We start from the raw sequence: 16,224 nt of genomic DNA on the forward strand, positions 1-16,224 counted from the left end.
TTGTTTGTTTTTAAATGTATTGTAAACCACTCTGATTTTATTTATATATTTGTTTAATTTTATTTATCGGGATTTATTAATCGGCTTTATGAAGAGGTTCACCCAAGGAATCTCTACAGCAGGTACAGTTTAACATAAAAACGTATAATTTTGTTAACAGCATAACAATAGTAAAACAACCAAGAATAAACGTAAATACAATAATTGAGGTAAACTTGAAAACAGTAATTTGAAACCTAACAATAGAACTACCATGAAACAATACAAGAAATATACATATTGAACAGCACTGGAATTCAAATACCAGAGATATAATACAATGTTAGCATAATACTAAGGATATACCTAATAAGAATGCATTAGAATATTCAACTAACATAGATATGATGCTAAAGGTTCTCCACAATATAGCTTACCATATAGCTGACGGAGCACAAATTTATACATTATCAGGACATGGAAAATGGTTTTTGTTGAATCATAAAGCTGGGCAAAATAGGAGAAACCATGACCCTGTGAAATAGTTGTACTGCTGATGCTCAGAGAAGGTGTACTGTCAACAGGATCTTCGGAGCAGGTGTCACGGAGCAGTTGAATGTTAAGCTTGGGGGGGGGGGGGGGAAGGTTTAAAAAAATGATTGATGAGGAAAAGAATCATTGAGTTTAATCAGATGTTATGTTGTGTTTGCAATGCACTGTAAAATGAGTTTGTGAGATGTTGTCATGTTGTGGAATCATCAATAAAAATGTTGAAATATATGATGGGAACAAGATGCATGGTACAGAGTCAGTTGGGATAGTTTGATGGTTAGTTAAATTCAAGGCAAGTTCGTTGTATAGTTAAGTGAGAGATAAGGAACTGATCTAAGTTACAGTGTGTGTATTAAGCTAGTCCAGGTGCAGAATGGGTGTATAGTCAGTCACCCTGTGTATTAAAGGCTTGTGAGAAGAGCCAGGCTTTCACCTGCTTCCTGAAGTAGAGGCAGTCTCGAGTTATACGTTAGCCCTCTGGAGTAAATTCCAGAGCGTGGGGGCTACTCCTGTTTAAGGCTCGCTGGCGGTTGTACTGTTTCTTTTGACGGAAGGTACAGATAGTGATGATCCTTGAGACGACCTTAGAGATCGTAAAGGTGTGTAAAGGACTAACTTATTCTTTAAGTACTCTGAGGATCTTGAAAATCAAATATGAGAGTTTTAAATTTAGACCTGTGTAGCTTTTGCAGGAAGTGTGTACTGCGGACATACCACTCGCAGTCTTCTATCAGTCGTGCTGCAGCATTTTGAATTGAAGCTGATAAAAGGTCTTTATGGTTTGGCCAGTGTACAGGGCATTACAGTAGTCTAGGCATGATGTTATCATGGCATGGACCACTGTGGTCAGACTTGTCAATTTTTGAAGGTTGTTTGAATTTGTGGGATCAGAGTGAATGATGAGGCTAGCAGTAACATAGTAACATAGTAGATGACGGCAGAAAAAGACCTGCATAGTCCATCCAGTCTGCCCAAGATAAACTCATATGTGTATACCTTACCTTAATTTGTACCTGCCTTTTTCAGGGCACAGACCGTACAAGTCTGCCCAGCAGTATTTCCCGCCTCCCAACCACCAGTCCCGCCTCCCATCACCGGCTCTGGCACGGACCGTATAAGTCTGCCCTCCACTATCCTAGCCTCTCAACCACCAACCCCCCGCCACCCAATTTCAGCTAAGCTTCTGTGGATCCATTCCTTCGGCACAGGATTCCTTTATGCCTATCCCACGCATGTTTGAATTCCGTTACCGTTAGCAGTATCCCAAGATTCCTGACCTGTGATTTTTAGGGGGAGTTCATACTTTCCAAAAGTTATGTTGTGGTTTATTTTAAAACTTTATATGCACAGATCAGTTCACTCATGGTTTTGTATCTTGAACATAATTCTATTTTATAATGATGGGCCATCATTAAAACTTTAGAAGATATCATTCTATATCATCATCAGTCCATACTATACTTTAATTTGTAATTTTTATACATTTGTCCTTGGTTTTTTTTTTAACTCAGTGCACTTAGATATTTAATTTTTATGGTTATACAATTTTTATTGAACAAACAATAACAATCCAAATATCATTCGTGAGTTGTTCATAATTTTCAATGTATGTCATCCCCCCCTCCTCCCCATCCCCCCCCCCCTATAAATAGTCATAATCGTGTATGTTCCAATGGAAGCAGTAAAGAAAAAAAAGTCACTAGGATAACAATATAGCAATTACTCAGAAGAAGGGGAGGCCTGGACTCTGGCCTTCCCCCATCTAGCCCTACTGTTCCATTATTATGTTTCAACCAGGGGTGTAGCCAGACTTAGGCGGGAGGGGGGCCCAGAGCCTGAGGTGAGGGGGCACATTTTAGCCCCCCCCCCCCCCCCTGGCGCCACTGACTACCTCCCCCCCCCCACTGGCGCTGCTGCCGCCACCACCAACAACTTTGACCCCCCCCCCCTTCCCGCCGCCAACCCGCTGTCGCCTACCTTTGCTGGCGGGGGACCCCTACCCCCACCAGCCGAGGTCCTTGTCTGGTGCAAGGCTTCGTTCTGTTTCTGAGTCAGACGTCATGCAGTAATTCAGACTCACAGAAACAGAACGAAGCCTTGAAGATCAGCCAGCGAGGCCCTCTTCTTCCGGCGCAAGGCTTCGTTCTGTTTCTGTGAGTCTGACGTCCTGCACATACAACGTGAAGGACGTCAGACTCACAGAAACAGAACGAAGGCTTGCGCTGGAAGAAGAGGACCTCGGTTGGTGGGGGTTGGGGTCCCCCGCCAGCAAAGGTAGCCGATGGCAGCGGGGGGGGGGGGGGTCGAGAGGGTCGTCGGCAGGGGGGTCCAGGGCCAAATCTATGGGGGCCCAGGCCCCCGTGGCCCCACGTAGCTACGCCACTGGTTTCAACAACTGTAATGATGACATAACATAAAAAACAACCAGTCAGCTGCAAAAACCCACAGCTTTGATTTCCCATAAGGAAGTACAAACAAATTATTGGGTAGTCATGAAAGACATTTACAGACGTTCTTCCCGTCCCCCCCCCCATCCACCTCCAACCCTCCCCCTCTCTCCCCACCGATAATAAAACACTCATAAATCATATTCTAAGAAAATAAAAGGTGGGGGGGGGGGGGGGGAGAAGTGTTTGCTGTTCACTGTATTCACTACATATAACCCGAGTCCTCAAAATCAGCCCACATTTTCTGAAAAGTCAAGGCCCAAAAAGTCAATTTAGATTAAGAATCAGACTCCTGGCTCTATGCGGCAAAGACCAAATGTACACATCCCACACTGCACGAAACACCCTCAGGCGTTTAGGGGAGCACCTGGCGTACTGACGCTCTAAAAGCATTAATGCACGCATACGATTCCTCCAAGCCCAGAAAGAAGGAGCCTCCTCCCCCACCCAGGCCCTCAGGATTATTATCTTACCTATAGCTCCTGCCTTGTGAACAAACAAAACCCTGAGAGTGATTTGAAATATGGAGAGCTTGATATCTATCCAACAAGAATCCAACTGGAGAGCATGGCAACGCTCGGCACCAACAGCTTAGTCAAATAGCTAGCGACATCAGGTCAGAACCTGTTTATCCTCGGACAAATCAAAAATGCATGAAAGAATGAGTTCTGACCTTGATTACACTTCTGGCAAGTTGGGGACTGTATCACACCCATCTTAAAAAGTTGTTGTTACGTGAGGTATGCTCTAGGTCAGGTACGATATTGACACTCCCTCAATTCCGCACTTACTGAAATCTCTGGGATACGTTTAACAAGAGTATGTGGATCCCCTATGGGATCCCCAACCCCCCCCCCCCCAAGTTCTCGACTCCTTTTAGCAGTAAGGTCTCCATAACTCGGAGCAGGTAAAATAGCCTGCACCACCTTATATAAATCTGATAAGGACATTTCCCCCCCCCCCCCTCACTGAACTTATCAAAAAACGCCTGACGACTGCCCCCAGATATTTAATTTTTAAAGCGCTTCACTTATCTTTTTTTCTGGGGAAATATGTGAACATAAGTGAAGCCAGTGGCGTAGCAAGGGCGGTGGGGGCGGTCCGCCCCGGGTGCAACCGGTGGGGGGGGTGTCGCACGCAGTGTCCTATCTTCATCCTGCCGTCCGTTCTTGTTTGGAGCGGCCTGCCCTCCTCCAAGTTGAGTTCCCTTCCCCTCAGTTATTCCGCGGCGCCGGCGCGCACCTTCCACTTCTGCCACGTGCTGCTGTTCACTGCCTCCCTCACTGCATCAGCTCCTCTCTCCCGCCCAAGGAAGTTTGCTCCGCCTCCAGCCCATCTGGACTAAACGTCTTCCTCCCCCCTGCGGCACCCTGTGCAGCAATCACGCCAGTGCGCCCTTCCTGCAGCTGTGACGTCTCCTACGGGTGGCTGCCCAGTGCCTGGTTCTTCTCTTCATCCCAGCTCGTGGCCACCTGCCGTCTTCAGTGCACTACTATTACTACTACTACTACTACTACTATTTAGCATTTCTATAGCGCTACAAGGCATACGCAGCGCTGTACAAACATAGAAGAAAGACAGTCCCTGCTCAAAGAGCTTACAATCTAATAGACAAAAAATAAATAAAGTAAGCAAATCAAATCAATTAATGTGAACGGGAAGGAAGAGAGGAGGGTAGGTGGAGGCGAGTGGTTACAAGTGGTTACGAGTCAAAAGCAATGTTAAAGAGGTGGGTTTTCAGTCTAGATTTAAAGGTGGCCAAGGATGGGGCAAGACGTAGGGGCTCAGGAAGTTTATTCCAGGCGTAGGGTGCAGCGAGATAGAAGGCGCGAAGTCTGGAGTTGGCAGTAGTGGAGAAGGGAACAGATAAGAAGGATTTATCCATGGAGCGGAGTGCACGGGAAGGGTTGGTAGGGAAGGACGAGTGTGGAGAGATACTGGGGAGCAGCAGAGTGAATACATTTATAGGTTAGTAGAAGAAGTTTGAACAGGATGCGAAAACGGATAGGGAGCCAGTGAAGGGTCTTGAGGAGAGGGGTAGTATGAGTAAAGCGACCCTGGCGGAAGATGAGACGGGCAGCAGAGTTTTGAACCGACTGGAGAGGGGAGAGGTGACTAAGTGGGAGGCCAGCAAGAAGCAGATTGCAGTAGTCTAAACGAGAGGTGACAAGGGTGTGGATGAGGGTTTTGGTAGAGTGCTCGGAAAGAAAGGGGCGGATTTTACGGATGTTGGCGGTCTGCTGGATATGAGCAGAGAAGGAGAGAGAAGAGTCAAAGATGACCCCAAGGTTTCGAGCTGAGGAGACAGGGAGAATGAGAGAGCCATCAACAGAAATAGAAAACGGGGGGGAGCGGGGAGGTGGGTTTGGGGGGGAAAATGAGAAGCTCGGTTTTGGTCATATTTAATTTCAGGTGGCGTTGAGACATCCAGGCAGCAATGTCAGACAAGCACGCTGAAACTTTGGTTTGGATGCAAGGTGAGATATCAGGGGTAGAAAGGTAGATTTGGGAGTCATCAGCATAGAGGTGGTAGGAAAAGCCATGGGATGAGATTAATGAACCAAGGGAAGAAGTGTAGATAGAAAAGAGGAGGGGACCAAGAACAGACAGGCAGAGGGATAGAAGTAGAAGAGGATCCACCAGAGTGAACACTAAAGGTGCGGAGGGAGAGGTAGGAAGAGAACCAGGAAAGGACAGAGCCCTGGAATCCAAGTGAGGACAGGGTATCGAGAAGTATGCTGTGATCGACAGTGTCAAAAGCAGCGGAAAGATCAAGAAGAATGAGGATGGAATATTGACCTCTGGATTTAGCCAGTAATAGGTCATTGGAGACTTTAGTAAGCGCAGTTTCAGTTGAGTGGAGAGGGCGAAAACCAGATTGTAATGGGTCAAGAATAGCATGTGAGGAGAGAAAATCAAGGCAGCGGCGGTGAACAGCACGCTCAAGTAATTTGGAGAGAAAAGGAAGGAGGGAGATGGGTCGGTAATTAGAGGGACAAGTAGGGTCAAGTGAAGGCTTCTTAAGGAGAGGTGTGACCACTACTATTACAATCCACCCCCGCTGAGCCACCGGGATCGTCGGCAGAAGAGATTATTGGTAAATATAATTTTTTCATTGGGGGGGGGGGGGGGGGGGGGGGTTAAAAAATAGGTCGGCCCCGGGTGTCAAGTATGTTAGCTACACCACTGAGTGAAGCGCTTTAAAAAATAAGGGCCATGTTGACTAAGCAGTGTTTATAGGCGTGTTAGCGTTTTTAACACGCATTAACCATGTACATGCATTAGCTATCTCTATAGGCACCTCCACGGTTAGCGTGTTCGCTAATTGTAGTCGCATTAAAAACGCTAACACACTTTATGATTCAACAATTTTTATTGATGACACCTACGCAATATACACCATACAGCAAATAGCGTAGCGTTTGAATAGATACAGTCCGTTTGGCAAACTACTGTGGATATTACCAACTGATAGCTGTCATCAAAGGTTTTTAATACAAACAATTCCAAACCTCCAAAATCCTCCCCCCCCCCCCAAACCCTACTTCAGCTTTCCAGAAACGAGGGAAAAAAAATAAATGAGAAGAAGGGACCCAACCAGGGCAGGACCCTCACGACTACAATCTTCCAATTCAAATACCTTACCATTCTGACTGTAATGGAGCATCTCAACCCTGCCTTCTCAACCACCAGACTAAAGAGAGTTCAGAAGCAGACTCCTGGCCCTATGCGGAAGGGACTCAACGTACACATCCCATACTGTGTGAAAATGTTTTAATCTTTTAGGGGTTTGTCTAGCGTTCTGGTGCTCTAGAAGCATCAGGGCATATAATCGATTTCTCCATGTCCAAAAGGATGGCGCTTCCTCCTCAACCCAACCCCCCCCCCCCCCCCCCCACTTTCAATGCATGCAGCAGCTTTTCTCAAAACTACTACTACTTATCATTTCTATAGCGCTACCGGACGTACGCAGCACTTCACACTTGAACATGGAGAGACAGTTCCTGCTCGATAGAGCTAGTTTTCTAATTGTGTCAAAGGGTCCCTCAGTGTAGCACTTCACATGTCTGGCAGAAGTCAACATCCTGCCCTTTTGAAGAAGAGTGATGACACCCCCTTCAAGGGTGGAAGAAAGAGGCAGTCACCTATTTGCTTCATGGACTACATCCCCACCAGTCTTGCTTTCCATCCTAATTGTTGCCCAGTCTCTGTCTCTTTAAGATTAAGTTGGGGCACGGGGGGGAGGGGAAGTGGGTGTTGGGTTCCATTTGAGAGTGAGCAAAGAGCAGAAATTAGATCATGTAGAAATGACCATGTGGAAAAGAGAGGATTTACTACTTGGATGGGGATTCCAGGGGTCTCTTTTGAGTAGGACACAAACTCAAGGTGTCTTGTCATGCAAGGGACACGTATGCCCTAGGGGCCTTGCACAGTATATCACATAGGGGACAGAGACCCAGGGTCCCATTACATAAGAGACTACAATGGGGAGACAAAGTCCACGGCCTGTCACATGAGGGAAAAACTGATCCTGGGTGGGGGGCAGTACAACATTAACCAAGAGGATTATGCCCACTGTAAAGGAGGCACAGACTCTGAGGCCTGTAATCTTAAGGGCCACAAGGAGCATTGTATATCGGAAACCTCAGGAATATTTCCTTTTAGGGTTTTACAGTTGGGAGTTTCTGACTTGGGAGCCTCTGTCCATCATCACACTCCTTCCTCCGTTTCATCAGAGTGTTTAGAACTTGTTCTAATTTTGCTCGTTACCATTAATGGTGGTTCTAGGGCCTTCATGGCTGAGTACCTGGGATTCATCCCATTGAAACCCAGCCACCACCTTAGCCACAGTGACTGGCTGAGTTGCTCCCTTAAAAAAAAAAAGCACTTGGTGCAGCCCTTGAGGTAAACAGTAGGTGTCACTGTTAAACAACGTCCAGGAGTTCCTCACTCTCAGTGGCTTCAGTTATTGCCTTGGTACCATCTAGAATGCTGCTAACGAGGGAGCCGGAGCCCGCAGCATCCTTTGCAGGTTGGCTAGGTTACTGGAGTGCTTGGCTTTGTAGAGATGAGTGATGTGATAATTCCCCAGCGGTTTACAATGGAAATCCTGGAGGCGGAGTCATCTTCCACACTCCCTTCAGTCTGACAGGTGTGTGGGTGCCTTCAAAGAGGCCCTGTCAGTACTTGCCACCCCCAGAAAGCCCACAGGATGGGGGAAGTTAGGGAAGCCTGTATTTCCAGCACAGCTGAGTGCATGAGAATCCTCCATGATAGGATGATGGGAGGGGGGTGGTTTCACCCAAATGACAGCCAGGCAGGCCCTTGTCTCTTACCCATCCTTTCACATTGTCTGTTAATAGCTGGGCTCCTGGGAGTCTGTTCCATTGTGCTGCACCTTGTCCTCTGTTTCCCATATTCTAGCAAGTTTGCATTAGGCCAGGGGGGTTGGGGATTTAGTTTCCACACCACACTGTTTTGCATCACCTCTGGTGTTTTATTTCAAGCTGGTGGTTGTAGCTTAACTGTGGTCTTTGTTCTCCCTGTTTTGTTGCTCTCCACACTGTAAAAGGTGATTTGCAGAGTGCTGTGAGGTACTGAATTGTCAACCAGTGTTGTGAGGATTTGGAACTCCTGTGTTAAAAACTGCCAGACCTTTGGTCACTTGTCTGAGGCCTTTTCAGTAGTCGTCTTTCCTAAGCCTGTAAGGGAAGGGGCCTTGTGACCTGTTCCTCCCTGAATCCCAGTGGCGTTCCTAGCGTCGACAACAGCCGGGGCGGATCGCTGATGTGCCCCCCCGGGTGCACGCTGCTAGGGGGGGTGCCGCGGCGCGCACCTGTCGGCTGCGAGATGGAATCGCTACGCTAAATTCTCTCGTTCTCTGCAGCTCCCTCTCTTTGCCCCGGAACAGGTTACTTTCCTGTTCCGGGGCAGAGGGAGGGAGCTGCAGCGAACGAGAGAATTTAGCGTAGCGATTCCAACTCGCAGCCGATAGGCGCGCGCCGCAGCACCCCCCAGCGGTGTGCACCCGGGGCGGACCCGCCCCCTCCGCCCCCCCCCCCTTGGTACGCCACTGCTGAATCCTTATGGATTCTTTGTGGTTCTTTAACTCATTACTGCTCAGGAAATTGGGAATCTGTTGCCACTGCCCCTTTTATATAACAAAGTTCAGGGTTTATCTTCTTCTAGGAGAAGACTGAGGGGTGTAGTTCACCCGGCTCAATATTACTTAACCCCACTCCACCCTGTTAGATGTTTTAATCTCCCCTAATAGTGCATCATTCTGACCTAGATTAATCCTCCTGCTTAGCCAGGAGTCTGAATAAGGGCCAGATGCACTAAACTTAACGAGCCATTAATGAGCAAGTAGTAAACCGTGGCATGCACTAAATGCTGCTTTGAGCCATTTTCCGATCACGGTAGCAGCTAATGAAAACAGAATGCAGATGAGCAAATTAGTACCCCAATGTGTATAAATCGTATTGTAATGAGATGCATTACCGTTTTCCGATTGCCTAACCGTCCTTCTAAAGTGCCTAACATGGACGTCCTTCACTGAAACATTAAAAAAAAAAAGGACGGCCCTGATGAGCAATTGGTCGTTTTTCCCCAGATTTTTTTGTGACGGGTGTTTCTTCTGCGAGGATGTCCAATTAAAAAAACTATTGGACGTCCCTTTCGATTATGCCCCCTCCAGGTCTCTCTTAGCCAATCAGAACGCGTTTAGCTGTCACCGGTGTCAGCTAAACACGCTGTGATTGCGGAGAGAGACCTGGAGGGGGGCATAAATCGAAAGGGAAGGTCCTCGCACGTCCCGATGCCGGTGGTGGTAATTTGGTGCAACTCTCACCCCCCATCGCCCCAAGAGCCGCGCGTTCCCAGGGAGGAGGGTCTGCACGGTCAGCCGCAATCCACCCCCTTCTTTCCGAGAGTGGGGCGGCAGGGAGCACCGGCTGTACCGTCGGCTGCAGCTTGCGCTCAGCGGCCCGTGGCTCTGACAAGGTGCTCGTCCTTTGTGGACGTCGTTGGGCATGCACAGATCAGGCCAGCATAACGCTTGGCTGGCTCGTGCGCACAGCTCGACTGGCCGACTGGGTTCCGAGGGATATAGAATGCAAGTGAGCTACAAACAGAGCCAGCTCATTTGCATTCCATTCCTTGATGCATGGCCGTTCCTAACCGATTCGCTAGGGAATCGGTAAGGGAAGGGCTGTTCCCAGGACGTTAGTGGCATCTAAGCCCTAATGTCCCCAAGTAGGTGGCTGGATATTAACCCTTTCTCTCCACCCCCCCGCCCCCCCACCCCCCCAATAGTGCACCAAATTCTTATTCTAGCTGGGCGAGTGCCAGATGGAGCCGAGCTGACCTCAGACCGGTTCTTGGATGTAGCCAAAAACGAAGGCTGTGAACATCGTTTCTCAGCTTGCCCAGCCTGAACTGGCTGCTCCAAACCTGACTCATAGTTTCTGGTTAATAAAGGGAAACCGAACGGCACCGTCCGAATGGAAACCCAGTGGACCAAAGCAGAGCTGGATTAGCCCTGTTCGGAATGAGTTTGTTTTGTGGTAGGGTACCGTCTGGTCCTGTGTGTGGCTATCTGGATAAACTCCTCTCCTTGATGCATCATATCTTGAACTCTCCTCCCCCACACTAGTACTTTCTGAGTGGTTTTAGTGTGTGACGTTGCCTCTTTCCCCCCGCCCCCCCCTCCCCACCCGGTCAAAATCTTTCAGCTTTGGCTCAATCATATGGACTCTAGCGTGAACTGGTAGAACAAGTATTACAACAGAAATACTGCACAAAGCCAGAATATTGCTTACTATTGCAGAGCTGGTGGGGGGAGGCGGGGCTGGTGGTTGGGAGGCGGGGGCTTGGTGCTGGGTAAGCCTTCTACGGTCTGCGTCCTGGAAAATGGCAGATACAAATCAAGTAAGGTACACAAAAAGTAGCACATATGAGTTTATCTTGTTGGGCAAACTGGATGGACCGTGCAGGTCTTTATCACCTTGGAGAAAAGGCGGCTGAGGGGAGATTTGATAGAGGTCTATAAAATAATGAGTGGAATTGAACAGGTAGATATGAATAGTTTGTTTACTCTCTCCAAAAATACTAGGACTAGGGGGCATGTGATGAAGCTATAGAGTGGTAAATTTAAAATGAATTGGAGAAAATATTTCTTCACTCAACGTGTAATTAAACAGTGGAATTCGTTGCCAGAGAATGTGGTAAAGGCAGTTAGCTTAACGGGGGTTTAAAAAAGGTTTGGATGGCTTCCTAAAGGAAAAGTCCATAGACCATTATTAAATTGGACTTGGGGAAAATCCACTATTTCTGGGATAAGCAGTATAAAATGTTTTGTACGTTTTTGGGATCTTGCCAGGTATTTGTGACCTGGATTGGCCACTGTTGGAAACAGGATGTTGGGCTTGATGGACCTTTGGTCTTTCCAATATGGCAACACTTATGTACTTATGCACTTTTTATTTCACTAAAGCAGCCTGTTATCCTCTTTTCTGAGCTGGGCTACTTCACTGCTACATTCTTGACAGTCAACCACCTCCATGCCACTCTCATTCTCCTACATCTCTCCAGGCACATCGGCCGCCATTTTAGGCCAGGCATTGGCATTTTTTTTCCTGCCACCTTAAAAGCATACGATGTGAGATCAGCCCCCACACCTTTATTCTCCATTCCTGTTGTGGATTCCTCTCAGTTAGGCTGTGTCCTATTGGGGATTGTTACCAGCTATTTTGGGGGATAGGCTTTCTTATGGGGCTTTTTTGGAGCTCACTGTTTATTGCTGTCGTTCTGGTGTGTGATGTCTCTGGAATTCCCTTTGCTGGGTTTTCTTTAAATACTCAGCTTACAACATTTTTAAACTCAATAAATATATTACAATTTCAGCAGAATACAGTTGCAATAAGAAAAAAGAGCAGAAAAGTATCCATTTAATCTGGAGAGAAAGGGGGTGAGGTCTCTGGAGATGGAGGGTCGGGAGAGTAAGATTCAAGACTAGAGGGACTGCAGGGAGGGAGTGAGAGGGATAGATGCTGCATCGTGGGTGTGGGGGATGAGAGAGAGAGAGACGCTTGAGGCTTGCAGCGGGGAAGGCTTAGCCTTCCCAAGCCTCTTATACCGGGCAACCTATGATTCAAGTCTTCATCATATTGCTCTGTTTTTTTTTTTGTTTGTTTTTTTGAATATGTACTTTACAGATTTAGATTGTAAGTCATCCGGGGACAAGGACCATGAGCCACTACTCTAAAAGGTTTGAGCTGAAACCAGATAAATAATGAAAAAAAAACCTGCATGCAGACCTTGTAATGGGTAGGGTCCGTTGAACTGGACTCTACTCTATGGTTGTGCAGACGAAGGAAGAAATGTGGGGTTCGCTCTCAGCTTGGGTCACTGTCTGGTACTCGACTAAATTTGGGAACCCTCTTGCACTGTACATGAGGAGTGACTCCATCTGCACATGCTGCAAGCATTAGATTATTTGGGGGGGACAGGCTTCCAGTGAATGTCGGATAATGGAAGGAATCTCCTACTAATACTTATCATTTCTAAAGCGCTACTCAGACGTACGCAGCGCTGTCACTTGAACATGAAGAGACAGTCCCTGCCCAAACAGAGCTTACAATCTAATTAGGACAGACAAAAGAGAAACAAACAAGAGATAAGGGAATATTAAAGTCAGAGTAGTGGATGCTTGGAATGCCCTCCCGCGGGAGGTGGTGGAAATGAAACAGTAACGGAATTCAAACATGCGTGGGATAAACATAAAGGAATCCTGTTCAGAAGGAATGGATCCTAAGGAGCTTAGCCGAGATTGGGTGGCAGAGCCGGTGGCGGGAGGCGGGCGGGGATAGTGCTGGGCAGACTTATACGGTCTTTGCCCTGAAAAGGACAGGTACAAATCAAGGTAAGGTATACACAAAAAGTAGCACATATGAGTTTATCTTGTTGGGCAGCCTGGATGGACCGTGGAGGTCTTTTTCTGCCGTCATTTACTATGTTACTATGATAGAATAAGGGTTCTGAACAAGTGAATAAGGGTTAGGAGTTAAAAAGCAGCATCAAAAAGGTGGGCTTTTAGCTTAGATTTGGAAGACGGCCAGAGATGGAGCTTGACGTACCAGCTCAGGAAGTCTATTCCAGGCATATGGTGCAGCAAGATAAAAGGAACGGAGTCTGGAGTTAGCGGTGGAGGAGAAGGGTGCAGATAAGAGAGATTTACCCAGTGAACAGAGTTCCCGGGGAGGAATGTAGGGAGAGATGAGAGTGGAGAGGTACTGAGGAGCTGCAGAGTGAATGCACTTATAGGTCAATAAGAGGAGTTTGAACTGTATGCGGAAACGGATAGGAAGCCAGTGAAGTGACTTGAGGAGAGGGCTAATATGAGCATAGCGACACTGGCGGAATATTAGTCGTGCAGATGTGCCTCTCCGTAAAGCATTTTAATACGTTGGCTGTACTGTGGCGCTGAACTTTGTTAACCTTGTTACAATCCTTTACCCTTGGACCAGCCTTCTAGTGCAGGTCTGTTGGCCAGGGGTGCTTTGAGCCTGGAGATGTGTACAACTCTGCACACAGGAAATATTTCGGGACTTAGTAGATAGACGTAATAATGCGTTTGCCTCTTGTCTTGATTAGATAGTAAGCTCCGAAGAGCAGGGACCAACTGACTCTTTTGAATTTACCATATTTCATATTTATGTCTTAACAGTGCCATATAAATGTTGTTAACCAGGGGAAGGTGAAGCATTAAGAACACAGTAATAGCCGAGAGACTTCTGTGGATTCCCGTGGACCTCAAGAAAAGTGTCCAGTGGGTCTCTTGGTCTCTCTGAACTAATCTTTTCTTCTCTCCACCCTCAGCACCAACCTGGAGGCTCTCCAGAAGAAGCTGGAAGAGCTGGAACTGGACGAACAGCAGCGCAAACGGCTGGAGGCTTTTCTGACGCAGAAACAGAAGGTTGGCGAGCTGAAGGATGATGACTTTGAGAAAGTGAGCGAACTGGGGGCCGGGAATGGGGGGCGTGGTCTTCAAGGTGTCCCACAAACCATCTGGTCTCATCATGGCAAGAAAGGTGAGATCCACTGTGCCCCCCTCTCACTCTTACAGAGTTTCTCTCCTCTTAAAACATCCGATAACAGCGATTTTCTAAGTCATTTACGCATGTAAATCGGCTGAGTGAAAAAGTGTGCTCTTTTAAGGTGACTGAAAATGTTTAGAGAGAGCATTCCTGGGGAAAGGGGGTGGGGGGGGGGGCATTAATAGGTGGAAGATTGTAACCAGGGTTGTGGAGTTGGAGTTGGTAAAAATGTGCCGACCCACCTTCAAAATTAAAAACAAAAAATAAAAAATTATAATGTATACTAAATTTATCATTTTATACTTATATATACATTTTTCTCTTGATCTCAGTACTTTAGATAAAAAAAAAAAATTTAGGGGTCCTTTTACTAAGGTGCGCTGAAAAATGGCTTGCGGTAGTGTAGGTGCGGGTTTGGGGCGTGCGCCTGTTTAAAAAGGCCTTTTTTAAAACTTTTTTGCTGAAAATAGACGTACAGCAAAATCAAAATTGCCGCGTGTCCGTTTTGGGGTGTGTGACCTTTACCGCTAGGTCAAAGGGCTGGTGGTTAAGTCTCGTGCGGTAACCGGGCGGTAATGACCTACTCGCGTCAAATGCCACTTGGCACGCGTCTGATAACGTGGTAGCCGGTCGGTAACTCCATTTTGGCACGTGTAGACGCTTACGCGATGCTTACGCAGCTTAGTAAAAAAAAAGGCCCCTTTAAGCCTAATATCAGAGTGGGACAGTAGAAAAATAGAAGAGTTGACATGGAAGGTTTAGTGGACCCAGGGCCGTGCCAACACGGTAAGCGAGGTAAGCATGGCAGGGGGGCGCCATCCTCTGGGGGGCACCCTGCCGCACCATGCTTACCTCGCCCTCTTCTCCCCAGATCCTTTTCCTTTTTTATTTGTTTAAATTTACCTCTGTCCGGCGGCAGCATAGCATTAGTGAGAAGGAGGCGGCGTTCCCCCGCCCCGACGTGTCAGTCTTCCCTTCGCTCAGTTCCACCTTCTTCTGACATCAGAAATGACATCAGAAGAAGGCGGGAATTGAGCGAAGGGAAGACTGACACGTCGGGGCGGGGGAGCGCCGCCTCCTTCTCACTAACGCTACGCTGCCGCCGGACAGAGGTAAATTTAAAAAAAAAAAAGGAAAAGGATCTGGGGAGAAGAGGGCGGGTAGTGTAGCGATCGTTTTTTTTGGGGGGGGGCCAACTGCAGGGGGGCGCCGGAGACCCTAGGCATGGCCCTGAGTGGACCAACTCCACAGCCCTGATTATAACACCCGTGGATTGTGCTTTCAAATCTACTGATGTTGGTTTTCATGATGTAACACACTACTGGAACCAGGATATGAGAAACCTATTTCAAATACAATTGCACAAAAGTTCTACAAAATATATTAAATAGAATGCAGTTTTATAACATATTTTGTTTAGCGCACACAGAAAATTTCTGTTGCTTACTGGTGTAGCACTTTTTTCATCGGGTTGCTCGTTTTTTGCATGATAAAACACCGAATAAGTGCTAACAGACTGGTATAATTTTTCTCAAACTTTGTACCAAACCGACCTTATATATACCAATTGTAGAGGTTCAACATAACCCCAATACTCATCAGTGACGATCTTTGTCAGTTGTTATCAAAAAATCAATGGACACTTATCTGTGTTGTTCTTTCACATTATCTTCTCAACAGCTTGTTGTAGCTATGAATGAATGAATGAGTGTCCGGCCTTTCGTCTTCCCCTGAACACGCCCTGGGCGTAAAAAACGAGCACAAATCACATATTCTCCCGGAATTGCAAACGTAGAACCAATGCCTGGATACTACTTAGTAATAGTCTCTCTCCGCAGTGGCAACTCACTGCACTTAGGCCTTGTCTTGCTGGTCCACATCCATCGTAGTATCTCCTGCGTGCAGGTCTTCAATCCCTGCCTGGGCCTATCAAACAGTTCCTGCGAACTGACGATGTTCTCTGTCCAGCGTTCATGCTATATAGTCCAATTTCAAACTCGGGTGATTCAATCAAAACTCCAAACTCAACCAACTGTTCTACAGGCAAACCTGCCTCGAACGTGCTGTCCCGAGCACACCACAACCTTATTTTATTTTTGTTTATTTTTGTTACATTTGTACCCCGCGCTTTCCCACTCATGGCAGGCTCA

At 47.1% G+C, this 16,224-nt stretch overlaps 1 protein-coding gene across 1 annotated transcript in view; it reads left to right on the top strand.

The window, feature by feature from the left end:
• The window catches only part of MAP2K1 (mitogen-activated protein kinase kinase 1), an 85,716-nt gene that overhangs the window by 15,116 nt on the left and 54,376 nt on the right, over nt 1-16,224 (top strand). Inside the window, 2 exon segments of the mRNA XM_030189790.1 lie at nt 13,857-14,010; nt 14,012-14,068. Coding sequence (XP_030045650.1) covers nt 13,857-14,010; nt 14,012-14,068 — 211 coding nt within the window.

Source organism: Microcaecilia unicolor, chromosome 1 (assembly GCF_901765095.1).
Source record: "Microcaecilia unicolor chromosome 1, aMicUni1.1, whole genome shotgun sequence".
Classification (NCBI taxonomy): domain Eukaryota; kingdom Metazoa; phylum Chordata; class Amphibia; order Gymnophiona; family Siphonopidae; genus Microcaecilia; species Microcaecilia unicolor.